The sequence below is a fragment of the Syngnathus scovelli genome, chromosome 2 (assembly GCF_024217435.2).
Source record: "Syngnathus scovelli strain Florida chromosome 2, RoL_Ssco_1.2, whole genome shotgun sequence".
Taxonomy (NCBI): Eukaryota; Metazoa; Chordata; class Actinopteri; order Syngnathiformes; family Syngnathidae; genus Syngnathus; species Syngnathus scovelli.
Genome location: NC_090848.1, coordinates 14,100,136 through 14,125,654, shown reverse-complemented (window position 1 = coordinate 14,125,654; position 25,519 = coordinate 14,100,136). Strand labels below are relative to the sequence as shown.

The following is a 25,519-nucleotide window of genomic DNA, read 5'->3' as shown; positions in this document are numbered from 1 at the left end:
GTATCCAGAAATATAAGCCATAAAAGTGCAGTATAGAAACGTATAGATGACGCTAGTCCTGAACAAAAGAGAAAACAAGACAATGTGATCTGCCTCGGGATGAAAAAGACGAGAGAAAGGAAATTACTGTCGAGCATAAAGTAAAACAATGGAGGAGAAAGTCTAAACTGTAACAAGTCACGTGGCGGGCCAGAACCCCCACACACGTATGTGGACGCACGCACGCACACAGACACACACACACTCATACACACACAAACACACACTTCACGTGCTCATCTGAAAACATGAGCACTCGTGACTCCACAAGTTGAAGTTAAAGAACTTTCAAGTCCACTCAGAACAGTCTGGTCCAAACCCAGTGTACTATAATGGCACGCCAAGAACCACTACTGAGAAGATAATTGCTTTGATAAACACAATCATTCGGTCTGAAGTTTGCGAGAGGCAAAATTCCACTAAAGTCAAGCAAGACCTATTACTTTTACACTGTTGTACTAAAAGAACTGTGTATTTCCATTTCTATCATTTCCAATGGGAAAAGACTGTTCACACATTGGAAAGAGGCACGGGGTCAGCAATTATGACCGAGATTGTGTTTCGTATTAGTGTACTGACTAAAGTGGAAGAATTATACCAATGGAACAAAGGTGGTCTGCCAACACTTGCCCGATGCTTGGGGAGACCTTCCGGAGGTAGACGAGAAACTTCTGTTTGCTTTTTGGACGCTCGACAGAGACCAGACAAGACATCTGGCTCCAGATTAGACCAGTGACTTTAAAACCAACTTAAGACTCCAGTGGCCTGGAACACTGAAGGCCTCCAGACTCAAACTACCGTAATTTCCGGACTATAAGCCGCACCGGACTATAAGCCGCACCAGCTAAAATTCGGGGATATTTTAGTTTTTTTCTTACATAAGCCGCACCGGACTATAAGCCGCACGTGCACACGAGTTTTTTACAAAGACAGTACACAGAAAGCCTTTTAAAAGTTTTAATAACATACTTTAACATATCTTTCTAAACATTACCTGTGACGCAACATGGAAGTGTGCACTGCTTTGTGTAATCTCTGAGTCACATGGCAGAGTAAGAGAAAGGGTTTAGAGCCCTTTGACGCAGGTAACCGTGCATTCCTACTAAACTCATAATAGTCACAAGCAACACAGCCAGAATAAGCAGCAGCCATAGTAGTATTTCAAAATAGTATTTTTGTTGTTGTTTTGTTCTTCAAGATACCGTACAACGGTGGTCCACAGCCTTTTTACGAGTGTATAAAAGTGATCAAGTCATCACAAAAATCACGAAAAAATCTTATATAAGCCGCACCTGACTATAAGCCGCAGGGTTCAAAATTTTGGAAAAAAGTCGCGGCTTATAGTCCGGAAATTACGGTATTAAGACTGCTAAACTTAAACATTGTGTTAACGCTATGAACCCGTTGACTGCCGGGAGTGGCAACATGTGAAGTCGAGTGACGGTAGGGAGAGTTGAAACATTCAGATGGCTATTAGGAGATGAACTGATCTCCCCTTGTGGCACAGTTGTTGTTGCTGTTCCGGCATAAAAGGCATACAGATTCGCCCGTTCTGCTTGACCAAGCACCCAAACAGGACAGGTGGATTCAGAGAAGGAAAGAAATCGATAGGCAGCTGATCACATGGTAAATCAAATACATTTTGATTATCATTTTAAAATTAGGCAAAAAAATAAAACAGAGCCACCCAGGTTTCAGCAGCTACCCGAAAGTATATTAACACTGTCAAACAACTCACATGCAAAGATGCCAAAATTGCAGGCTCCAGAAGTGTCAACACAGAGCAGCCATAACATGGAAGTAAAAAAACATTACATAACCTTTATACAGCATTATATTCACATTTGGAAGAAGCCTTGTTCTAATTAGATTCCATGTTTTGTTTTTTTTATTTCCTCCCAATCGTGCCACTTGAGAGCCCAAAAAAAAAAAAAAAAAAAAAGCAAAAATGCAATTAGGTCACTTTTTTTTTATACTGTGTACAGTGTTTTGGGCTTTGTACCGCCACTTGCTGTTGACTGAAAATGACATCACAGTGCCTAAGGGCTTAGGGAATGAACAAATATGGCTCACCTGTTTTCTGAGTCTGGTCACATGACATTTGCAAGCTAAGACACTGTAATGTTGTTTTTGGCAAGTGGCAAAACAAACGTAAGATAGATAAAAATGGGTGGATTTTGCTGCTTAATTAGTATTCCACAAACACAATATTAATCAGAATGCCACGTTTAGACTAGTGGTGGTGCATAGAACATATTGAAAATAATTTGGACTTCACTGCCCATTTATTATTCATCTATTTTGTTTAAGTTCATTCACTATGTTTTCTGAATGTTGAACAACAAATTATCTATAAAATATTGTCACAATATTTTGTGAATGTTCAACAACATATTCTCTGAATGAATAATTGTTATTATTTTGAAGTATGTATATTGCCTCAGTTTTCATACGATTCAGAATTTAATATTAGTTGCTGTGGTGACCGAATATGTTATCAAGTGGCACGATCTAGCTGTTTTTCATATAATTTACTTATGCTCAACCTGGATTTCACAGTACTAGTTGCTTTCATGATGTCATGCATCACAGTTTGACTGGCTATTTGAGTTTAATATTATTATTATTAATTTGTCTACTATATATTTTTCCATTTTATTTTGCACAACACCAAATTTGCACAATTTGTTGTATTTTGTTTCTTATTTGACTGCTCCGCAGCCAAGTCGGCATTGCAAATGAAAATCTATTCTAATAACCTTACATTGTAGGAATGATGAGTGAATCTTCAAATTAGATAACATTAAAAAAAAAAAAAAGCAGTGTACGTTAATGATTGACTACGGCGCGTTCCACTTTACGTACAAAATCAAAACAAAAATGTTCACTTACTGAGCCTCAACTTGAGTCCGAGCCAGCTCCGCGGAGGCGACTTGTGCAGGACTGAATTCATGGTCCACTTGTTCGGAACCATGAAGGCATGCAATCCTTCGTTTTTGGTGGTCCTGTGGTGATTTGGTGGCAACGGGGAGCCCACGCTGGTTCCCAGCAGGTTCGCGTGCCGCCGGCGGTGTGCTCGATGCTAATTGCTAATCACCCGGTAAATTTGCTGAGCAGTCCGGTCAAAAGCGCTTCCACATTGTCTTTCACACTGCAGCTGAAGCTCGGTTCGATTCGGATCTCACATCACGCCGAGCGCGTGGAAGGCAAATGGTGTTGTTTAAGTCACCCTGCGTCTTCACGTCAACTACAAAACATAGTCTGTCCTAACCTGGTACTTAACATTTAAAAATTAAATGTTCCTCGGTGAAAACGCCGTTCGTTGGACTTGGCGTGCAAGTCTGCTGTCCAAATGGGATAATACAAATTAATGTCCCCGGTGGTGTTTTAAAGAAAGCGAATTAACTCCGAGAACTTTTAAACAAAGTGCAGCTCCTTTTTTAGCATCGTGCCTCCCCCTCCAAACATTCGCCGACCGCCTGTCTGCCTTCCATTCATCCGCTGAAGCGATTTGCTCTGCAGTGGCAAGTAAGTGCCCCTAGGGACGCTAACTCGCAGTGATGATAAGATGGAAAACTCAAGTTACAATACAAATAAATATTCATAATACATCATTTATGCCTTTTAAAACGTTATAAATATAAACAGTCCATAATTTCAAATGATTTTGTTTCAAGGAATTTACATGGTATGCAGAACTGTGAGAAATTTTAGGCCTCCATTAAATGTATTTTAGGCTCTGTCGACCATACTGCAACCTGAATGTCATTCACTTAAGCATAGCGCTCTATCAAGGTTAGACTGTTATGTTAGCGTTATAGAGTTTCTGTTATCAGACTAACAGATGTTCCGATTCCTGGCTCTATCTTTGATGCCATAGTAACGCAAAAGGTTTTATCCGGATCATGTTGTGATGTCATTTTCAGTCAACAGCAAGTGGCAATGCAAACAGGTGATTAACCCTTATTCCACAAATGCAATCAGAGTGCCACAGTGGAGGCATATATTTTTCAAAAGATATATTTGGCGTAGTTTTGCTCTTTAAGTTAAGTGTTAAATGAAAGAACACATAAGGAACATAAGGAAGCACATAATTGAGGTACTTGGCACCCCTGTTTGTAACTTTTTAGCTGGGCTATTTAAGTTTAGTTTTCATTTTAGGTTTATGAATTATTTAAAATATCGAAATGATCAATCTGTAGATTACAATGCTAATGAGTTGGGAAATTAATTAATCAGAAAAACTGTTATTTGATTGATTGATTGATTGATTGATTGATTGATTGATTGATTGATTGATTGATTGATTGATTGATTGATTTAAAAACTTCTAATTTATTTTCTGTTATGCCCAACCCATCCACCCACTCCGGGAATATGAAAACATTTCACCTTCTCCAACTCTCCTCGCTATACTTATCTCAGAATTCCACATACTTTGACAGATTCGTAGGACCACCATCCAGACCTTCTAATCGAGAAATGAGCGCGTTATGATTTCATTTCAATACCATTGCATTGCCTTTGAGGGGGAAGTCGCCCCTCCCAACATGGCTGCCACATTGGTAGCGGGGCTACTGTTTACGGCACCCGTATTGTGACGTAATTTCCGTCCGAAAACGCAACTCTGCACTCCAGCTCACAGTTGTGATGTGAGTGTTTGGTGCGTACTCGAGCTGCACAAGCATCAGTCTGGCACTCAACTTGGACACAAGGATCTTCGTTCGAACAAATAGCCGAAGCCACGCCGTGACGTGAAGTATGAACTTGTAGATATTAAGATATTTAACGCGTTACCAAGTGGCTAACAGCGTTTTGCTAGCACCAGCGCAGAGGGAAGCTATTACAATATGTTAGCTGCTGTTTACATACACTGTTCACAGTCAATGGCAGAAATGTGACAGGGTGTCTAATAAGTGTTGCATGACCTGATTTGAAAAAAAAAAATAAACTCAAGTCGATATCAACTAATAGCTGATGAGATCAGTTTCAGCAAAATTAACATAAGTGGAGAATGCTTCGCACTGCAGTAATCTTTGTTAATTGACAGTAAACATACTGGAAGTTACATCAACAAGCAGCAACTCAGGTTTTGCATTAAGGGAGTCATCATCACAGTCCTGCTCAGTCGCAGTATTTATGTTGGTTCGTGTTTAACTTTAAAACACATCAGAGCATCAAAGTGGGCTGGGTGAGGGGTTCCCTGTGCTTGTTGCGGGCACAGCCAGGTAACGTTTGCAAAACTTGGACAAACCTTGAGACCGGTTCGCGTTCTGGGGTTAACCACAATAGCAGGTTCTGCATAGTGGGAATTTGCGGTTATAATAAATATTTAATAATACCTCTACTAAATGTCAATCTAAACTTCAAACTTTGCTGTTTCTGCGTTCAGCTCTCGATGGAGCAGCTCAAACGCCCGTCCACTGATAAGGAAGCCCCCCAGCAAGACGGCGCTGCACAGCACAACAGCGGGGACCAAATGCAGCTGAATGGGGGGTCCAGCTTTGGTTCTATGAGTGGACAGGAAAGAGGCACCAGGAAAGAAATAAGGAGCAAGTACAGAGACCTCATCGATTCAGTCCAACGTGAGTTGGTGACTTTCCAAGAGGTGGCAGCTGGCTTTGTTTATTTATTTTTGTGTTTTGGTCTTATGCTTGTACTTTTTTTTATTTCAGAAAATAGAGAAGATTTACTGAGTCCATCAAACAACAAACTAACAGAGGTTTTGGAAGCGGCAGACAGCCTTTTTGAAAATGGTACGTTTCATTTTTATCTTAACTTTTCATATCATCAGAGCAGAGTTGCCATTTCTGAAGTTCAGATGTTACAAGTTTCCCATTGCCTCGTCAGCAAAACATTACATGGTTGAGTTAAAAAAAAAAAAAAAAACATTTGTAAGCGTGAAACTCCGCTTATTCCCAATGTAACGTTTGATCATTTTCCGTGAAGAACATTGCAATGTCTGACAGCGGAGTTGTTTGACAGTGCGAGAGACGAGCGAAGCGGTGCTGGATTCCAAGTTCGTTTCCGTGGCTACGGACCTGAACAACGAAAGAGCCAGCCAGATGCGAGAAGAAGACAGTGCTTTTGACCACGCTGCTTTTGCTGAGCACCTTGTAAGTGATTCCACTATTTTGTCACTTGCATTCTATGATTGCTTTTATCCCGTCAACAGCTCTCCTTCATGGGTCTCAACCGACTGGAAAGTGGTGGGGGGGAGCAGAGCGAAGAGGAAATTGAGGGTTACTTGCCCAAAGATGCTTGGCAGAGACTGGCCCAAAGAGCTGAGGCTTGCTTTCAGACAGCGCCGACCTTCCACTACATGTGCGTGTGCCGATCTTATTCAGCTCACTGGATTAACCTGCATTAACTGCAAGAACTCAATGCGTTTATATTTTTCCACCAAAATCAATTCCCTCAAAATAACAATACTTTTTGAGGTTTTCTCTTTGTCCTATATGTTATTCCAAATCTGCTGCAAAATATCAGGTCAATTCACCTTGTGGTGTCTGACAGTACAAGACCCGATGTAAGTGCGACTAAGGCTTGTCTGCCCTCTAGCGGTCATCTCGATATTAAGGTTTCCAACTCCAGTCAGCCTATGTCTATTTGTGGTTCGGCATCTGCAGATTATGGTGGTACATTGAGAGAATTATTTTTTCCAAGCTGTGCTTGGTGGTTAAATGTATCCCGTGCACTCCACGTGATGTCCTCTATCTCTCATCAGGTTGGGTTCCTTCCATGCAGAGCCGCCCCCTCCGAAGCAAAGGATAGTACGTCAAAAGAAAGCCCCTAGCAAGGAAGCAAAAAGGATCATGCCCACTCAGGTGACGATGACACATTTAGGCCACTATCTCCATTCGCCAAAAATGATAAGGCACTCACTTTACATTAGACATCCATCAAATCACCACACAAAACCAGTCAGAAATCTAACATTGAATTAGTTATCTTCTGCCTTCTTGTGTTGATCTCACATGCACATATCAGCTGAAAAAGATGGAAGAGGCCGAGCAAGAAGCCACTGAGAAAGAAGTGGAGAGGATCCTGGCCTGCCTAAAAAGTTATCATCAAGATGACCGTGAGTTCACAGTTGACCTCTCAACCTCTGTGCCAAAATTCACCGTGTAACACCACTCTGCTTCCGTCACAGCGACGTCGCCGATATCGTATTACGAGTTTGTTATTGACCCCAACTCCTTTTCACGCACTCTGGAGAACATTTTTCACACGTCATTCCTGGTCAGGGTGAGTTTTCTTAGCAATCAAGAATCCAAATGAACGCTGAGCTTACCGTCTTGTGACTCCACACGTCTCTTTTCAGGATGGTTTGGCACAAATTGGTTTGGATCAAGATAAGTTGCCTTGTATAGGTAAAAGACTTTGTATTGATTTGTCAGTTAAGAGGGCATGTAACACATGTCAACGAAGAAGATTTTGTCGCGTCTTTCAGCTCCGATGGAGGAGGTGATGACAGAAGGCGAAGCTGGAGAAAGAGAAAACTGTAATGCATCTATTGTTTCAATCAGCCCAAAGAGCTGGAAGGTGAGAACATGCCTTTTCAGAATATTTTCTCTTGAAAGGTCTCAAGTGGGTAAACATACTGTTTTTTGTCCTTGTTAAAAGAATACCAATAAAACCCAACCTAAATCAAAGTACTTTAGAAAAAATGAAAACTAAAACTGCTAACAAAATAAAGGAGAGCTCAAATGAAAAGTCCTCAACTATTCTTACGTGGTACCTGACAAACCATTTTTTCCCCCTCTCATTTTCCAAGGAGCTCATCGAAGCTTTTGACATCACTGAGCCTATGATTCCGCCTCTGAACAGTCAGTGATGGACCAAACGTGTCACCGGGGACTCGACGGACTTGCGTTTGTTTGTTACAAATTTGTTTCAATTTTGAATTTATATTGGAGATAGTTTATATTTCAATAATAAGACATTTTTGTCGTCATGGGTGTATGCTAGATTGACTCATTTGATCCACAAAGCTAACAAAAAGATACATCATCATACAAATATATACAAAAGAATGTAAATAAAGCTTATTTATAATGAGCGGGGTTTCCTTCCACTGTTTAGTCTTTGCCTTCAGGCTGCAGGAATTATGACTTATTTTATTTGTTTATGTCGAAAAAAAATACTTGTAAAAATTCCAGTAGTGGAAGATTTTCTAGGACAACGGTTCCCAACCATGGGATAGTGGTCCGTGGGTCACATTACGTTTGATATATATATTTTTTTATTTGAAAAATATCTTGTTTTGAAAAGTGACCAGATTCTTTCTTTTACATTGTTACATCAGAATATAACTGACTGACTGGTTGTGCAAAAGTAGCTGCAAACATGAAAAATAAAATATAAAGAAAAATAACATACATTTCATCATGTCACTTATTTCACTGATGTGATGCTCGCTGTATACCTTAATATATAACTGCAAAAAAAACAAAACACTTAAAACAGCACAACGTAACTTCAAGTAAAAACTGATCAGTAAGTCATGACATTGAGTTTGATGACAAAGGAATTGATAAACAAATCAAACAATCACAACAACACTTAATACTTACCTTTTGTTTCTTTCTCGACTTCACACATTTAATGCAAACAGGCAGGGTGTGTTTCTTGCATATGAAGTTACCACTTTTGAAACATTGACTTGAAGCTCTTAGCGGCTTTGCATTGGCTACTTTGTTTTCACCTGCTTATAAATTTGGAATCTTATAATAGATAAAGCTGAATATCAATTTGGAGCGCTTTATGAGTGGGATCTGATTGCAGAACGGAGAAGGGTCACTTATGCTATAGACTAGAGGGATAATTCCGACCATCCTCGGCTGCAGCACTATTCGCCGCAGTTATAAATTTAGCCACCGGCGGCCGTCACGTTGCTACTCGCTAAGCGCCTTAACTTGGAATACGTTCATTTTATTCTGAACTGATCGCCAGGCTATCGCAGGGTAACACATAGACAACCATCCAAATTCACAATCACATCGACAATTTTGAGTTCCAACTAACCTACCATGCATGTTTTTGGAATGTGGAAGGAAACCGGAATACCCGGAGGAAAGAGGGAGAACATGCAACCTCCACACAGGAAGGATGGAGCCAGAATCGAACCATATGTCATTATCTTCTTGTTCTATATCAAATGCTGCTTCAATGTTTGTCCTAGCAATAAAAGTAAATACTACAAATCTGAACATTCTTTTCTGTTTTTAATATGACACCAGAATTCAAATGTAGTTTTGAAATGGCAGTGGTACAAAACAAACGTGTTCTGAGAGATTTCTCTCCTGAAGAGCCCACGTCAGACTTGATGTTTGGGGGGGGGACAAAGCACTTGTCGCAACATCAGTGCATCTGACTTGGTCTCTGCAGGCCTTTGAAGACTCGCAGCTTTCCAGCGCCCGTCAGCTCAAAGCTGTACTCCGACGTGACGTAAGGCAGCTCTCCCTGGAAACCACCCTGCCCCACAAAGTTGCCGTTGTTATTGTGTAATGGTTGAGAAATGTTATCTAATAACCAATATGTCAAACTTTTCAGCGAGTAGTCTAAGTCAGGCCAGCGTCTAACCTGCGTCGTCAAGATGCAGGAGGGTAACGACGTGGCTCCGAGAAGGAGACAATTGACCTTGCGCAGAACGGCAGGATTTACAGGCGTCAGTACAAAGTAGAGTCCTCGCGCCATGTCAATCCCTCGCAGCACACCTGCAAGATGAAAAACGAATGGCTTCGAAAACAAGAAGTATCAAGAGAGTGCAGACCTTTATTCTGCACGCCCCAAAACAATAATAAAATTGTAACCACACAGTACAGACTATTTTACACTTAAAACACAACAAAAGAAAAGATTATTTTGTACCCAGGCCCACACAGGGGCAGATGGGGGCTTGTGACAGCAAAACCGGACCTCCTTTGCTGGTCACCTTCTCCGCCAGGACACAGAGTCCCACCAGGCTGGAGTTGGCGGCATAGAACATGTCATTGGGCGCCACGTCGAAATGGATCACACCCAAAGCCACATCTGTGTGGGGCACCTGCAAGGGGCACAATAATGTCTATTATTTTATTATGTGCTTTGGAAGTGCAGTCCACATATTAACATGTCACTTTTTCATGAAAGATGAAAAGTTGAAGTGATGAAGTATTGGGAGACGGGGGTTCCTTATTTCTCAAAATAGTTCTCCCCGAATTGCTATTTGACACTTTAATCATATCTCTTTTAAAAATGATATTAAGAGGTTCTAATGAGGAACATGCTGTTTAAAGACTAATTGAATTTTCAGTTAAAGTTCATGAAAATGTCAATAGAGAAGCAATAGAGAAGCTTGTTTTAAAAAAAAAAAAAAAAAGTGCACCTGGTAGGGCGTGAGAGAGTGTAGAGGTCGAACAGGTCCCGGATCAGCCGACTGCAGCTGACTAAGATAGGCCAGCACTGACAGCTCTCGCAGCTCATTGCTGCGTTGGTGTTTCCTGTGCGACACAACAAATGTGCACGTGAGCCGCTGATGTCACACCACAACGCCGGTGAAATCGCAACGCTGAAAGACGGGCGCTTACGTCGTCGTCCCTTGACAGCCGCCGAAGTCGGAATAAATAGTCATGTGAACGTAGGTGAGGGGTGGGCTTTGTGTGTTCTCGGTGAACTCGTCCAACGCAGTTTGAGCGGGCGGGTGCGTTTGGAAGCCCTGGGCCGTCCTCAGAAACTCGGGGGTGAGGGCGGGGCATTGAGCGGTGCTGTCGGCGTGAGCGAGTTGGATGACATGTGAGACCGGGAAGAAGCGGAGCATGTCTACTAGCAGCTGCAGTCCAAAACCTAGAGATCGAACCCGCTATTAACTTTAAGTGGATTAGGGGGGGGAAAAGGAAGACAAAAACTTTTTCACTGACCTTTAACCCAGCCCATGGTATTGATGACAATGGGTGTCTCCCTGCTTGAAGAGCGTCTGTGCCACAAGGACTTGAGGCTTTCCAGGTAGCGGCTTAAGTCAGACTGGCAAGACGACTCGCCGTAGTAGACCATGTGGTCGGGGTCGCGCTGATGTGTGAAGGGGGGGCCTGAGATTTGATCATGCAAAGATTACAACAATTAAGTGCCTGCATGACATTTGAACCTATTTATAATAACAAATGAACACAGTACAAGCGGGTTAAAATTTCATACCGTGGAACCTCTAAAGTCAAACACAATCTAGAAAGCAGCACGGACGAGATGAAACGTACCCAGCAGAGGTTCTCTGACAGTCAACAAAGACAAGCAGCCAGCCGGGGTGAACTCCGTTTGACCGAGGTCCGCTTCTAAATAGTCCACACTAGTTGTACTACACACACACAGAGAGATACAATTGATCTTGCAATATCATTCGAGCATCCACGAATGATGAACAGGACACTTACTGATTTAGTAGCGTATTGATCACCATGCGGATGTACGTGGACTTGCCGACATTTTTGGCTCCGTAAACGAGGACAACCGCACAACCGTCCATGTCCCCTGTGAGAGACAAACACAGACAAGACTTAAAGGTGATCTTAGACCACCGCCAAGGCTGAACAATAATGCCAGACAGCCTTAAACAAATATTAATGAACTGACAACCTTTATAATCAATTATCTCACCCTATTTTTGAACATTCCTTTTGCCCATGAACAAACACACAAATGCTCAAACCTCTGCAGGCACTGACCACCGCATCCAGGGATGCCCGGCAGCTGGGCGACACCTTCAGGCCCTCGATACTGTCGACCAGAGGAATCATTCCTAGACCGTTAAGGGGCGTGTCTGGTACGGCAGACAGCAGTTCCCCCTGTAAGCATAGGTTGGAGAGGAGCTTACACTCTACACGCACAACTAAATATGTTATAAGCACATTTTAGTTGATACAATAAACTCTTGCATTTTTGCAGTTTAGCATTTGCAAATGCGTCTAGTCACATATTTTATTGGGAGGTCTTATCTGTTTTTGCTACAATTCACCCATTGGCTGCCATTTTGTGGCACCAATGACTTCCAATTGTCTTTATCTGCAGCGGGGCTCAGCCCCGATGCTTTGCAAATTGGGGCGCTACCTTTTAGGGCAAAAACTGTGCTGTGTTTTCTGTCTACACTCAAATACTCTTGTTTTGATCGTGTTCCCCCTCCACCCTGCTGACAGCTTCAACTCCAAAAGGAAATGCTGACACGGGGGTGTCATCTTACCATAGTGGGGTCAAACAGGGTACTGAGATTGCTGAAGCTCGATAGGAAGCGTGTCAGCGGAATCTCCATGGGCTCCAACAGGATTATTGAGGAGTTGGTGACAACCTTTTTAAGCAGCTTCTTCTGTGACGCTGCAAAAACAGGTGATAGTAAAATATAAAACACAGCTGTAACGACAGTCTGCAGCACTCAGAGTGTAAATTCCCCTTGCGAGGTTGAGTTACCTGCTGGAAGGTAATTGCACAGGATCTCTGTTGCCGCACTTTTGTAGTCTCTGCTGTCATCGCAACCCTCCGTGGCTGTGATGGTCAGCGGACAATGTGAGGCGGGAGAGAAGAGCGGATATGACTGCTGGCCCTCTTCGATGGTGAAGCCCATCACTTCCACGCGCCCGTACAAGCAAGTCAAAAAACACTTCCCGCGGAAACACAGGGTCTAAAAGAATGATGGACATGGTTAGAAGTAGACTTGATGGTAAAACTTCCTGTAGCGTACCTGTCCTTTATGCATGACAAGTACTGCATGCTTCCTCTGGTCATCCCTTTCTGCACACTGATGGAGAGACTTCCCATCCAGTCGACATGGATGCTTATCCTCTGTGGCACCTTGCGTTTCAAGCCCATTCATTTGGACCGACTGGGAGTACTCCTCCCAGTCCTGAAACTCATCAGAATCCAGGCCCATGTTGCCATTTGTGAAAGACTTTGTCTGAGAAGCACTTTTCCCAGACACTGGCTTTGGCTTGTTCTTTAGTCTCTTGACAGCTGGCTTCTTCTTCATGGCCACCTTATGGTCCTTGATCACCCCAACCATGACAGGAGTGGAGTTGAGGTGAGAGGAACTAATGGGAGGCCTGCACCGTTTACCCCTCACATCTTTCCACTTCTGAGATGTGGCGCTGCTCTTTGAATTCGTAACTTTCTTCGCCTTCATTATGCCAATGTTAGGTGGCTGGTGGATAAGCACTAACAAATGTAAACAAATCAAGAATGATATTCTTTCTTCATAGAATGCAACCGAAAAAAAAGAATATCACAGTTTTGTGTTTTTAAAACAAAGGTAAAAGATCAATTTACCTTCAAACAGGAACCATCGGCCAAGAGAAATTAGCGGGTCTAGCTAGCGATACCTCGCTAACTTTGCATGGTCGTCATATGTTCTTCGTCTGACATAAAGGCAAACTGCAACTACGCCAATAAGAAAACTCACGGAAGGTTGCTCGGAACTCCTCGGCGACCACTTAACCACTTCAAATGGTTTATTACGAATCGTCTGGTCCTAAAGTTGTGGTTAGCCAGCTAGCTAACATGTGTACCAGAGAGCCACAACACTTGATTGAATGTAGATGGCCAACAATGATTTCCCCGTGATACTTGCCTAATTTGTATCGTGGTAGAAATACACAGAAACTCAATTCAGATACAAGCCCTCACTTTACAAAAAAAAAAAAGCTTTTTTGGGTTACAATCTAAATACTGATGTGGAATATTAACCCCGACCATTTTATTCCGGAGGTCTCGTACTACGTCACTTCCGCTTTGTTTAAGGGGCCTACAAGACGCAAAACAAGGTAAATGGAGCTAGTTTGGCACTTTTACTCGAAAAATACCATGCACTGTCTACGCAACTTCAACGGGAAATGAATTTTGGTGAAAATTTTACAGATCGACGTTAGTTTCCTCATTCTTGTGGTAAGTCTTGAAATGCCACCGCAGCGTACCAGCCAAGCTAAGGGAGCGTCTAGAAAAATGATGCTAGGACGTAAACGTCGACATGCTAAGAATTTGCACTGCATTGTTCATCTCTATTTAAAGTTAATGTACTACTTATTTTCACCGTAAATATTGCAGTTGTTAGTTATAGAGGTTTATTTATATTTTGTAGTCCTACTTGTAGACAACCGTAGCGTACCCCACTGGGCATCCTCCAATCGTTTTTGAAACTGTAAATGTATTGGGGCAGTGTAGGTTAAAGTATGGCCAGCGTTGTTCTGCTCCATTGAGCATCTACATTATCAAGACTCCTGTAATATTTATTATATTCGTTTGGATAAAAAGAAAAAGTCATTGGTTATTTGTTTTTATATTAATTTAACTTGGTAAAATAATTGGTTAATTGATTTATTATAACTTCTAACAATTTGAGAAATCGGTGAAATTGTTTTGCAAATATTTATAAATAATACAGTGAAACTGAACATGAATTTTATATTTTATTGTAATTATTTTGCATATTTTTCTTACATATATATATGGATTTGAAGATTTCAAAAATATCTCACGTTGTTTTTGTTCCAGTGGAAATGCGTGTCACTGACCATGCACAGCGTGTCCTGTCTACCTTGAATCAGCAGAGGGCAGCAGGGAGCTTCTGTGACGCCTTGCTGAAAGTGACCGATGGGGTGGTCTACACTGCCCATCGTAGTGTCCTGGCCTGCTTTAGTCAAGTCTTTCAGGCGGCCAATATGGCCACTGCCTCACCCAGCGTGGAGTTCCACCTCCATGAGTGCTCCAGCGAAGGCCTTGAGCTGCTGCTGGACTTCGTCTACACAGGGGAACTCAAGCTGGATCCGGGTGTCCTGGACAATGTGCAGAGTGCAGCCTCCAGTTTGTGTATCCCCGAAGCACTCGCAATGTGTCAGCGCTTTAGGGACAAGCCAGTTGACGCCGTCTCTCTTGTCAAGCGAGGGCGAGGCAGACCGAGAAAGACAAAATCTGAGGACTTCTCTGTCTCTGGTGAAGACACAAACAAACTGACAGCAACTAAAGAGGAAGCTGTCCTAGAGGGGGTCGGAAATGACTTGAAGCCCCCCGTCATCGCTGCGACTACCCGCTCGGGCCGTGTAGTCAAGGAGCCCAGACGGATGATCTCTGAAGAAGATGCCTCCTGTGATGTCCTGGCCAGTGAGGAAGCTCTGCCTCCGTTTTCAGAGCATGCTGATGAGCAGGGTCAGAACACTGAGCAGCAAATGGATCAAACTCAGGTAAAAAGTAAACAGATACTTTTTTTGGATGACCTCAATATTAAATACACGAAGAATCAGTCTTTCTTCCCCCCCTTGCAGATTAGCGACCCGCCGAGCCACATGAACGATTCAATGGCAGTTGAGAACGAAAGCGTCCGTTTTGACTGGACTGTCCACGACTCTGATGAAGAATACGTACCCATCAACAAGTCCAGTCCTGCTGTGGCATCTGCATCAAGAAATCGACAACGCCGCCCCAGTTTGCGCAAGAGCGGCGAGGATGAAACGGCGGACGGAGGAGAATCCGAGAACTCCGTGCACTGTCCTATCTGTCACAAAGTCTTCAAGAGCAAATATTACCTCAAAGTGCACAACAGGTAGGTGCCGGTCCCCAAATTCTCTCATGTCTGCATTGAAACGAATTCTGGTTTAATCTTGTTTTATGCCCTGCAGACGTCATACTGGCGAGAAACCGTTTGGTTGCCACAAATGCGGGAAGCACTACTTCAGAAAAGAGAATCTTTTAATTCATGAGCTCAGGCACTGTGCCGCAACACAGGTGAGGTCAACATCTTTTTGTTGATTGTTTTTGTCCTATCGTGGGTCAAAAAGCTTTTTGTAAATCTATTAATCAAATTAATTTAATTTATTTACCTATAAAAAGCAATGAAACATGTATTTGCATTCAAAAGTGTACAGTGTATTTTTCTGTGTTGAATTGGAGAACCCTATGACGTTTTTGCCACTCACTCCAGACATTCACGTGTCAGACGTGTTCGTCGTCATTCAAAGGAAAAGAGGAGCTGCGTGCACACATGGTCTCCCATGCTGAACAGATGCCCTACAAGGTAGCGCCAACGTCAGGGTGGCTTGAACCGAATGCTCATTTTTGACGTCTTGTCGCTTTTTCTCCTCAGTGTACACAGTGTGCTGAACAATTCATGTATAAGAAACACTTGACGTCTCACATGATGAAGGTCCACGGCCACCCCAAACCACATGCTGTAAATTGGTCTATAATATCTAGATTTGTCATAATTGCGTTCAAATGAAAAGCCTAAAAAATAGGTTTCTCTTTCAGTGCCCACAGTGCCCGAAAACCTTCTGGACTCGCTACGAGCTGCGAGTCCACGAAGCCGCTAAGCACCGCGGGGAAAAGCCGTTTGTGTGTGAGGAGTGTGGGCACCGAGCGTCCAGTCGCAACGGCCTGCAGATGCACATCAAGGCTATCCACAGGTCGGACCTCACCTTTTTCTTTTCAAATAGTTTGGTGGATTGTTCCGACAGTCCACCGTTAGTATACATATTCATATACATATAATACGTATACATATTTGACCGCACACAATTTGTTTTATGACTATAGCAAAAAAATATTTTCCCCAACTACAAACCCCAATTCCAATGAAATTGTGACATTTCTGTAAAACGGAAAAAAAACAGAAGACAAATCATTGTATTTTGCATTTATCCGCATTTTACTCAGCACCCCGGCCAACTTCACTAAAATCAAAGTTTGTGTATTTCCGTTCAGATGACGAGCCAGTATATTCTCATCATTCCCATTAAAAGTTCCCATGAGATCAGTTACCTGATCCACTTTCTTTTTTCTAGAAATGAGCGGCCCTTCCTTTGTAGCATCTGCGGCCATGCCTTTTCCCAGAAAAACAACCTGAACATGCACCTTCGCGTGCATAGCGGCGAAAGACCATACCAGTGTCACCTGTGCGGCAAAACATTCCGCACGCAAGGTAACAGCTGTCCGAGTGACGCGATTGTTGGTTGTGCGCCAAATTGATCCCGCTCTGCTCGGACGGCAGCCAGCCTGGAAAAACATCACCGCACGCACACGGGCGAGCGGCCCTTCCCCTGCGACGTGTGCGAGCAGCGCTTCACCGAGAAGGGCGCCCTCCTTCGCCACAAGGCCAGCAAGCACGAGGAGGGACGCCCCCACTGTTGCCACATCTGTAGCAAGACCTTTAAAGGTTAGAACACCGCCGGCGTGCCAGTGGCCCGAACAAACAATGAGCAAATTTGACCACCTCTGGTTTTCTTCGCTAGCCAAAGAACAACTGCGAGTGCATCTGGGTCGCCATAAGGGTATGAGGAAGTTCGAGTGTGGCGACTGCGGCTACAAGTTCACCCGACAGGTATGAGACAGCATGTAGCTATGGGCAGGGCCTTCCACATTTCAGTAGTAAAGCACATCGTCCAAAAGTAATGGGACAGTTGGCTGCTTGATTAGCTGTTCCATGGCTAGGTGGGCCTTCATGGCTGCGGCCAGTCAACTAGTTCCTATCTGAGATAAAAGAATCACAATGAATTGAGAAGTGTTTGGGGCAATATTATCTGGATTGTAGCTGAAATTCGTTTTCGGTCTCAGGCACACCTGCGTCGACACGTTCAGATCCACAAGCGGACTGAGAACTACAACCCGCGACAAAGGAAGCTGAGGAACGTGGTTGTGGATGAGCAGGATGAAGATGTGGGTGACTTTGAAGCCACCAAACCCGAAGATGCTTTGTCAGTCACTCCAGAAGCGGTTGGCTCCGCAGCTGCCGGCGGCACAGAGCCCACTTGTGTGGTCGCTGTGGTGATTGAATAGAGAGTTTCAATAGTAAATGATAGAAAATATTTGAACTCAAAATCAGGACAGGATTCTTCTCATCTATCTGTTCCTTAATACAGGAATCAAGGACAATTGGACATAACGCATTGTGCTGAAAATATCCTTACCTGGGAAAAAAAACCTCAATAGAGACTCAATATTTTCGATTTTAAATGCATGATTTATTTCGACATTCAAGGTGAATGCATCATGCTACACTTGCTATTAAATATATTTAAATATAAAACCTCATGCATTTGTTTTCTTTGTAAAAAAAAAAAAAAATGAGCACAAATAAACAATTAGCAAGAGGCTAACCAACAAGAAGCTTAAATCTTTCACTTCCAGCTAAGAAAATCGTAAACATAAGCGATAAATTTACATTGAGGTCAAATAAGAGAAATACATGGGCACGTAAATGTAACAAAAAGTTCCATGTTAGGGTTACCCCGTTGCACTTCCAGTTGGGACCAGCCGACCGAGGTGCAGTTCCTTAACGGACTTCACATCTCTGACGTTATGGTAACTAGTTGAGACTCACTCAACAGTGCCTCTGCTGGTTGTGGCCACAGAGTACATGCTATTTTGCCTCATTTGTTTCAAAGGTGCAATCATTATCATTATGAGAATGTAATTATCATGCATACACAAACATATTAAATTTGCCATGAACACATTTTTAAAGGCAGGGAAGGTCCATGCACATAAGAAGCGAACCACTAATAAGCATTACTCAGGCACTGTGACAGTTACATCATTTATGCTTCAGGGTAACAGAGTGTCAGTTTGGGAACGTAAACATTGTGGCATGCTCTATAAATATAGCTGACAAGCACATACTGTATGCAGCTCAAAATATGATATTCATGACTTACAAAATCATGTTTCTCAATGTTACTTTTAATCTAGCTCAATGACTGAGCATCCACAATTGAAATTAGAAGCATCAAAATAATAATAAAAAAAAGTTTAATTGGGCGGGTGCTTCCAGCATGCTTCCAGGTAGGGCTGAACGATTTAAATAATCCATGAGCGATTTGTAAATGTGATTTGATTATCCATTCATCATACAGCCTGCACTGGAGGACATTCACAGCTAAAACAAAACAATTTAGAGTTGGTGTGATTGGTTTAGCCGAGTGGTTAGATAATGAAATTAAGTATTTCTCTGGTACCACTGGCCGCATCACTTCCTTGACTTAAAAATGCAAAAGATAAATTTCATGTTGAATGGAAGTTTTTTTTTTCTTTTTTTTAACACTATTACCCTATTTAATCAATCTGTTTTGCAGCTTCTGAATGATGATCATTCTGCCTTAGTCCAAAATGTTCTTAACAAAAAGACTGCATGCTAGTCATGTTTTTCTTTCTGGATGTAGTACATGACAACAGTTTCAAGCCTGAGAGGCTTGGATCCTCTTTCAAATCCAAAAGTCAGGTGACACATTCATGTTTCAGCATTGTGATGAAAAGTCACAGTCAACGAAGAGCGATCCAGAGTCAGTGAGCCGCGTTCACGTCCTGATTGACATTGTTGTTGAGGTTGTGTACAGCCTGGTGACGCTGGTGCCGGTGCAGGTTGATGGCGTTAGCGTCCGGGGCGCCGACAGGCTCAAAGGCATTCGACACCAGAGGCATAAACTGTCGGAATATGCTGACGCTGCCGTGCCAAAAAGTGGGCTGAGGCAACCGGCCCGCGACGCTCCAGGTGCGAGTGGCCGGGTCATATGCTTCCACTACATCTGACAATTCGAATGTGTTGTCGTAACCGCCGGATACAAACAGTTTGCCGCCCAGCGCCGCCACGCTGCCTCCGACGTGAACCTGAATGGACAAAGATGTACAAGAAACATTTTATCAAGTACTGTTTAAATAATTTCCAGTGGACACGTTGCTTAACAAACAAAATATATGAAGAAGTATCCAAACCTGGTTCATAGGGCTAATCTTATCCCACTGGTTTGTCGGGGGGTTGTAAACATCAACCTCTGCTGAGTCATCCCTACAAGAAATGCACAAGTCATTTTTCTTCTTAAATTAAGAGTAAATTAAATAGAACATGAGTCAACTCTTGAACCCTTGAACCCTTTCAAACTGGTACGCATTGTCATCAGTGACGCAGATTTCTGCCAACAAGCCAGAAATAAAACCGATGCAGTTACACGAACTATCTTCTGGAGTTGCTGAAGAAAATATACCGCCGCCCGTAAGAAGAGTGACTCCAAGTGACAATACACTCAGCTCTTGAGATTGACAGTTTCCGCCGCACCTGACAAAGAAGATGAGGCCGTTGAGGGTCACCGTTTTAGGGGTGAACGACCACAGCGGCAGCTGTCCGCAGTTGACCATGGACCAACGTTTGCTGTCCGGCTCGTAGGTCTGGACGGCCATGGTGTCCTCCCCGGCGAGACAGCCGATGGCGTACAGACGTCCGTTGCACGTGGTGGTGGAGCAGTTGTCCATGGCGTGCAGCATGGGCGGCAAGGCCTCCCAGCAATCCAGCGTGTGGTCGTAGCGCTCGGTGCTGTCCGACGCCACCACGTACAGCTGACCTTTCAGCACGCACGAGCTGTGGTACTCGCGCGCTTTCAGCATGGGCGACACCTCCGTCCATTCGTTGACGCTGGACTTGTAGCGCCACACGCCGTCGTACAGGCGAGAGCCGTCAGAGCCGCCTGCCGGAGGACAAAAGAATGGATGACGTGCGATTCTAAAGCCGTACCTCCATCTTTGCTTTTTCTATTGTGTCCAGTTTAGCGTGGCATTTGTTGGTTGCTATGTTGGCTTCAAATTCTTCAAGATTTACAATTGTCCAAAAAAAAAAATAATCAATGTCTCATCTGTGTTTCTAATTTGCCATGATGTGCCGTTAAATAACTTGCATACTCAATTGTGACGTGCTGTTATTTTAGTGATGCTGCTCAAGTTCCAAGTGTCCTGCATGAGCATTGCGAAAGCTTTAGATGCCGTCCGTGACGGGTAATTATGAGGAGGGCCTGGCAGCACAACATGTTCTGCTTCACTCTGATGTAATCACTTTGAGGTTTAATTAAAGACATTGGAATACGCAAACACTCAGTGGAATATGTGTCTTGAGACGATTATTGCCTATAGGAATGAAGAGTTGTTTCATATTTAAATACATCAGAGATCAATCCGAACCAAATTGTGTTTGATTTCAGAAGTTCTATAGTACTGAGTTATATAGAGATTGTATTCCTTCAGATCCGTTTGGTTTGCGGCATCTAGTGACATTTCGGAGATAAGCTAAAACTGCTTCAAGTCAAACACGGTGCACCAAAACTTACCGGTGACATACATATCATTCCCGAGGGCAGCTATGCTGTAGCCCCCTCCAAGGTGGTCGGGGAACTCGGCCAGGTAGCGCCACTGGCCCGTTTGCGGGTTGAAGCAGTCGACGGTCACCAGTTCGTCACAGTCCTGGTCGCAACCCCCCACCACCACCAGGATCTCGGCCAGTCCGGTGGACGGCCGCGGACGCATGCGGCGGCACGGTCTGTCGTGGCGGTCATACTCGCTGGACTGGAAGCTACGGGCCTCGTTGACCATGCGGAGGCAGGTGGGTGAAAGATATACAAGGGGGTCGCTCTCCACATGGGCCAAAAGGAAGAACCTCCTGACAAAAGGGAGTCGGACCTGCTGGAGGAGCTCGGGCCAGTAGTGAAGTCTCCGTTGGAGGTCGGCCTTCACCCAGCGCACCGCGATCTGATAGACGGTCTCCTCTTTGTCCACGCACAGCTCGTCATCAGACACAAACTCAAGGAGGCGCTTCCAAGGCAAGCGTTCAAAGTCTGTCCCTTTAGCGAGATCCATTAAGTTTTTGAGGACAAAGCGGCGGGCGCTGGCCGCCAGCTCTCGGCAGGCGTAGGCCTCCGCAAAGTCTTGGATTTCTAAGCAGTTGGTAACATCCAGACGTTGCTCCAGGAACGCACAGCAGGCTTCTTTGACTGACGGGAACTGAAACAGATCGGCTGTTTTCAGCAGAAGATCCACGTTGTCCTGTGTGACGGTGACCCGCCCTGTGTAGCAGAAGTCCACCAGCAGTCCCAAAAGCTCGGCCGAAACCTCGTGTAGAACCACCCGGTCCATGATGCTCTCCCGTAGCGTACCGGTAAACATAGCCCGGAAGTAGGTGCTGGCGGCGGCCAACACCGTGCGGTGGCAGTGGAACTCGCGGCCCTCCGCGCACAAAGTCACGTCAAAAAACTTGCGCTCTGCCCGGAGCTCGTGAATTCCTCGAAGCAGGTTGAAGGCGTGGGCCGTGTCAAAAAACGGCAGAGTGGACGCTTGCGTCTGTAAGACGGGATTCTCCATCTCGTCTCAAATGGTTGCGCTCGGGAAGACGTTTACATCTAAAAACAAAGCACATTAACACACTCACCTGTTATTAGATTCTACAACTAATCCAAAACCATTTTAAAAGTTTATTCTTATACCCCATGGGCAGGGCTCAACACAACAGTCTAGAACATTCGCCAGCTTGGACTGATATGAACAGTTCCTTCCTAAAGACAGGCAGCTCACTTGTGCGCTGAGGCTATAAATACACAGTTTCCATTTCCACTGAGTGGGGGGATTTGGATGGGGCCTTGGAAGAACACCTAGGCTGTCGTGAGGGCGGCAGAAAATTACAGCCAGACCTCTTACATTTATCTGTGATGTTAGTTTACGCAAGCCGCACGATCCAAAGCACCAACTTTCAGTTACAATTTCTTCAACGTGGCGTGTTGTTCGATGATTACCGATGGCGTCACCCTGACAGCTGCAAAGACATTTAATATGTTACACGTGGACGCTACGTACTATTTTAGTGTTTTTACGTTTGAGCTCTTGTTTATTGTTTTGATTTAGGCTTTGGTGTGTCTGTTGGTCCACAGCTCAGATAGTTCAGGAGCTCTCCACCATCTAGATTTGGTGTTTAGCCAAAGCAATATATGTCACATTGTATGAGAATTTGACTACATTTGGGAAAATTGACGGTTAATAAAAGATTTGCTGATTCAGTTCCCTCCCATGTGACCTTAGCTGTATGGAAAATTAATGGATGCACAAATTGTCTTTGATTCTGAGCTAAATGCTAAGTAAAACATTCGCTGTGTCGAAAAGGTCAACATTTGTAAAATATTGCATTTCAGAAAGCACGCCCGCGACCCCCGTGGGGACTAAGCGGTTCAGAAAATGGATGGATGGGTATTTAAGCTCTAAATCTGAAGAAATTGATGGTCGGACCACCTCCGGGAACTGGTTGTGTTGGACTTTTGGGGGCCACTGTTTGTCAAATTTGAACCAGTAGGTAATGCAGGCGTTTAAAATAACTACTTGACTTTTAGACAGTAGGGATCAAACTTCTAATATTCTCTTCAAAGATCATCAATCTATTTATAAGCACATTACTGAAGCACCATTAATCACCTCTTGTTAACATTCGGAGATCATTTCCTCTTAAAATAAGAAGGGCTCTGCTTACAGAGGTTTGCTTTTAAGGTCATAATAAAGCCGCTGGGCTATGGCCAGCCGACTTGGCACACATTCCACTCAGGGGCTTCAACAATAGAGCCACACATGGTGCTCTGTGAAAGATCAAAATGCCTGCCGGGAGAGTGAACGAGACCTTTATACAAACCACACTGCAAAAACATATAAGCCTTTGCCACCAAGGTAAGAACTGGTCTGTATGTAGGATATGGTTGCTTTGGAGAAATCAGATTTTCCTAATCCCACTACCTCCTATTGAATGCTGAGCAATATACGGACAGTGGAAAGATTTATCAGAAGCTCATACAGTGATTCTGGAGGGAAGGTGGCCGCTCGTCTATGAATGACGTCCAACCAGCGTAAGAATGTCGGGACACGTTGCTGAAATGATCTCGGGAACCCATCTGGGCTTTACGTAAGACACATGATGTTTGTTACTCTGTTCCTTCTGAAAATATAGCTCCTGAGGGTTAATGCCGCTTTTTCAAGCAATGACACCAGTGTAAACACCAGCGGAATAAAAATCCTGCCATGTGACACCAAATTATATGGATGTCACAATTACCCTGATCCATCGTGCTGGTTAGGCCAGAATTCATGACTCACTTGTTAGTCATATTTCCCAATCTGCTTATTTGATTGTCATTATCATTCATTATTTATTTATTACCTATCCTCACAAGCTTAACAATCTGAATGGAGGTCTACTGGTTCTATCCACATTTTAATTGTCTTGCTGTTGATAAGGTGACATCCAGGTAAAAGCAGTTTTATTCCAAGAACTTCAGGAGAGTTCTTTCCTACACAATACTAGATCTACTGTGCACTGATGACAATGAGGACATAATCATGGGAGTCAGATGACCATCACCAAGGTGACCTAAAAAAAAAACGGTTATCTGCACTGCACAGCTGGCTGGCTGGCCACTCATACAACAGCTGCAGTCGGTTGCTCACCATCGTAATGCACGAGTCACCAGAGATCAGCTTGACCAGGCCATAAAAAGCCACACGCACATATTCAGCTCACTTGGTGAAGCAGATCAGCACAGTCTCTCTCAGTTCAAGTGGAAAACTTTAAGAACAATGTTAGATCACCGTGTGATTTACTTTTTACCTTGACAGTGATTTGAAATTGTCTTCCGAAGCACAGGTTCTACCATTTGACACTATCTAAGATACTTGCAAGTCTTCAACTTTTTTTCTCCCAGCCACGTTGTGACATACCAAGCTGTGCTTCTCACATTCTTGTCATTCCTCCTCGTGCAGTCAATGAAGACGTTTTCAGTCAGTCGCCTTGCATCCTTCCTTCGTTCAAGCAACCGTACATGTCCATCCCAAATGCTGTGGCTTGAGGCTCAAGTTACTGATGAATGCCAAAACTTCCCCCCATAAGTAACAGAACTAATAGCATCTAAAACAATACTAAAACAGACTCTGACGTTCGATCACAAAGTGGAGCTCACGCAAAATATATTAACAAGTCACCGAACCTTGTTTTGCATACTTAATCTAAAACCAATGAACGGCATTGCTCAAAAATTCGGTGGATGGCGAATACCGATTCGACTCATTTCGTTTATTTCCCCGACTGACGGTTTATGACGTTTTGGCGTTTGTGACGCGACATGGGGAAAAAACACTTTTTGTTTGGATTTTTTTTTTTTTTTTTTTTGGTCACTGTTAAAAGTTGAACGCTGTGGAGCGGTGAGTGCGAATTTACAGACGTCATAATTCAATCCAAAAGCAAAAAGGTTGCTGTCGTGCTGACTCTTCGCTGCATGGAAATTGGTGCAAACATCGACTATAAAAGCCTTCTTACCCGTGTTTGTCCTCGCTCTGGCCTCATAAATATTCAGATAACTGCGAAAAAAGGAAAGCCTTTACAAAAGAATCGGCGATGAAACTTTGATGTCGCAGATGTGTTCGGCCTCCTTCAGCGCCATGATAGTATGAACTGCCACACGCTGCCTTCAGGGAGTGTAGGAAAAACGAGTACTTGAGTGAACACGCAGGCAGTAGATATTGGAATTTTGTATTTCTCCGGTTTTTATTTCTCTTTCTGCTTTTCCACTCTGAGTCTGTTGTTGTGATCTAAATAAATGTGGCATTCTAGTCAATGAATAAGACCATTCACTTTGGTACCCATTATTTGAAAAGCACTTGAAAGGCCCTTATTATTTGAAAAGCACATGCAAGG

General features: G+C 43.6%; 5 protein-coding genes across 12 annotated transcripts in view; 2 read left to right on the top strand and 3 right to left on the bottom strand.

The window, feature by feature from the left end:
* plekhg5b (pleckstrin homology domain containing, family G (with RhoGef domain) member 5b) overlaps positions 1 to 3,074 on the bottom strand; it is a 41,823-nt gene extending 38,749 nt beyond the window's left edge. For both annotated transcript variants that reach the window (XM_049754974.1, XM_049754975.1), the window contains exon 1: positions 2,932 to 3,074. In XM_049754974.1, the coding sequence (XP_049610931.1) occupies positions 2,932 to 3,013 (82 nt within the window). In that variant the 5' untranslated portion in view covers positions 3,014 to 3,074. The remainder of the gene's footprint in view (positions 1 to 2,931) is intronic.
* Positions 2,950 to 8,416, top strand: nsmce4a (NSE4 homolog A, SMC5-SMC6 complex component). Of its 2 annotated transcripts, none has more exons than XM_049754997.2 (11): positions 2,950 to 3,091; positions 5,432 to 5,624; positions 5,715 to 5,795; positions 6,025 to 6,155; positions 6,215 to 6,363; positions 6,767 to 6,866; positions 7,030 to 7,120; positions 7,193 to 7,287; positions 7,364 to 7,412; positions 7,493 to 7,584; positions 7,817 to 8,416. In XM_049754997.2, exons 1-11 carry the CDS (start codon positions 3,020 to 3,022, stop codon positions 7,874 to 7,876), a joined length of 1,113 nt encoding a protein of 370 aa, XP_049610954.1. In that variant the 5' UTR covers positions 2,950 to 3,019; the 3' UTR covers positions 7,877 to 8,416. The 2 variants fall into 2 exon arrangements, with proteins under 2 accessions (XP_049610954.1, XP_049610955.1); XM_049754998.1 differs by lacking the exon at positions 2,950 to 3,091 and adding an exon at positions 4,634 to 4,798.
* An 831-nt stretch (positions 8,417 to 9,247) lies between these two features.
* On the bottom strand, positions 9,248 to 13,477 carry nol9 (nucleolar protein 9). Its single transcript, XM_049754980.2, has 13 exons — positions 13,327 to 13,477; positions 12,746 to 13,215; positions 12,475 to 12,685; positions 12,251 to 12,381; positions 11,723 to 11,858; positions 11,448 to 11,544; positions 11,274 to 11,371; positions 10,941 to 11,108; positions 10,611 to 10,866; positions 10,409 to 10,523; positions 9,913 to 10,087; positions 9,625 to 9,758; positions 9,248 to 9,516 (listed from the first exon to the last, which is right to left on the bottom strand). The coding sequence occupies exons 2-13, from the start codon at positions 13,181 to 13,183 to the stop codon at positions 9,403 to 9,405; spliced, it is 2,073 nt and encodes a 690-aa protein (XP_049610937.1). The 5' UTR covers positions 13,184 to 13,215; positions 13,327 to 13,477; the 3' UTR covers positions 9,248 to 9,402.
* A 260-nt stretch (positions 13,478 to 13,737) lies between these two features.
* zbtb48 (zinc finger and BTB domain containing 48) lies at positions 13,738 to 18,070 on the top strand. Of its 2 annotated transcripts, none has more exons than XM_049754983.1 (11): positions 13,738 to 13,820; positions 14,548 to 15,233; positions 15,315 to 15,592; positions 15,669 to 15,774; positions 15,971 to 16,063; positions 16,133 to 16,219; positions 16,297 to 16,451; positions 16,830 to 16,966; positions 17,036 to 17,200; positions 17,277 to 17,365; positions 17,599 to 18,070. In XM_049754983.1, exons 2-11 carry the CDS (start codon positions 14,553 to 14,555, stop codon positions 17,818 to 17,820), a joined length of 2,013 nt encoding a protein of 670 aa, XP_049610940.1. In that variant the 5' UTR covers positions 13,738 to 13,820; positions 14,548 to 14,552; the 3' UTR covers positions 17,821 to 18,070. The 2 variants fall into 2 exon arrangements, with proteins under 2 accessions (XP_049610940.1, XP_049610939.1); XM_049754982.2 differs by having other exon boundaries at positions 13,792 to 13,941.
* Positions 17,984 to 25,294, bottom strand: klhl21 (kelch-like family member 21). Of its 5 annotated transcripts, none has more exons than XM_049754984.2 (5): positions 25,142 to 25,294; positions 21,132 to 22,196; positions 20,093 to 20,498; positions 19,753 to 19,825; positions 17,984 to 19,647 (listed from the first exon to the last, which is right to left on the bottom strand). In XM_049754984.2, the coding sequence occupies exons 2-5, from the start codon at positions 22,156 to 22,158 to the stop codon at positions 19,324 to 19,326; spliced, it is 1,830 nt and encodes a 609-aa protein (XP_049610941.1). In that variant the 5' UTR covers positions 22,159 to 22,196; positions 25,142 to 25,294; the 3' UTR covers positions 17,984 to 19,323. The 5 variants fall into 5 exon arrangements, with proteins under 5 accessions (XP_049610941.1, XP_049610942.1, XP_049610944.1 ...); XM_049754985.2 differs by lacking the exon at positions 25,142 to 25,294 and adding an exon at positions 24,547 to 25,115; XM_049754987.2 differs by lacking the exon at positions 25,142 to 25,294 and adding an exon at positions 24,437 to 24,455.
* Between the last annotated feature and the right edge of the window lie 225 nt (positions 25,295 to 25,519).

Coding starts and splice junctions, on each gene's coding strand:
- nsmce4a (XM_049754997.2), top strand. CDS start 3,020: ATGCAATCCTTCGTTTTTGGTGGTCCTGTGGTGATTTGGTGGCAACGG. Junction 5,625..5,714: donor CCTCATCGATTCAGTCCAAC/GTGAGTTGGTGA, acceptor TTTTTATTTCAG/AAAATAGAGAAGATTTACTG. Junction 7,121..7,192: donor AAGTTATCATCAAGATGACC/GTGAGTTCACAG, acceptor CTTCCGTCACAG/CGACGTCGCCGATATCGTAT.
- nol9 (XM_049754980.2), bottom strand. CDS start 13,183: ATGAAGGCGAAGAAAGTTACGAATTCAAAGAGCAGCGCCACATCTCAG. Junction 12,382..12,474: donor GTGCAATTACCTTCCAGCAG/GTAACTCAACCT, acceptor CTGTTTTTGCAG/CGTCACAGAAGAAGCTGCTT. Junction 10,088..10,408: donor ACTCTCTCACGCCCTACCAG/GTGCACTTTTTT, acceptor TGCCCCTTGCAG/GTGCCCCACACAGATGTGGC.
- zbtb48 (XM_049754983.1), top strand. CDS start 14,553: ATGCGTGTCACTGACCATGCACAGCGTGTCCTGTCTACCTTGAATCAG. Junction 15,593..15,668: donor TACCTCAAAGTGCACAACAG/GTAGGTGCCGGT, acceptor TATGCCCTGCAG/ACGTCATACTGGCGAGAAAC. Junction 16,220..16,296: donor GCCACCCCAAACCACATGCT/GTAAATTGGTCT, acceptor TTTCTCTTTCAG/TGCCCACAGTGCCCGAAAAC.
- klhl21 (XM_049754984.2), bottom strand. CDS start 22,158: ATGGAGAATCCCGTCTTACAGACGCAAGCGTCCACTCTGCCGTTTTTT. Junction 20,499..21,131: donor GAATGATATGTATGTCACCG/GTAAGTTTTGGT, acceptor GTCCTCCGGCAG/GCGGCTCTGACGGCTCTCGC. Junction 19,826..20,092: donor GGCCTCATCTTCTTTGTCAG/GTGCGGCGGAAA, acceptor CATTTCTTGTAG/GGATGACTCAGCAGAGGTTG.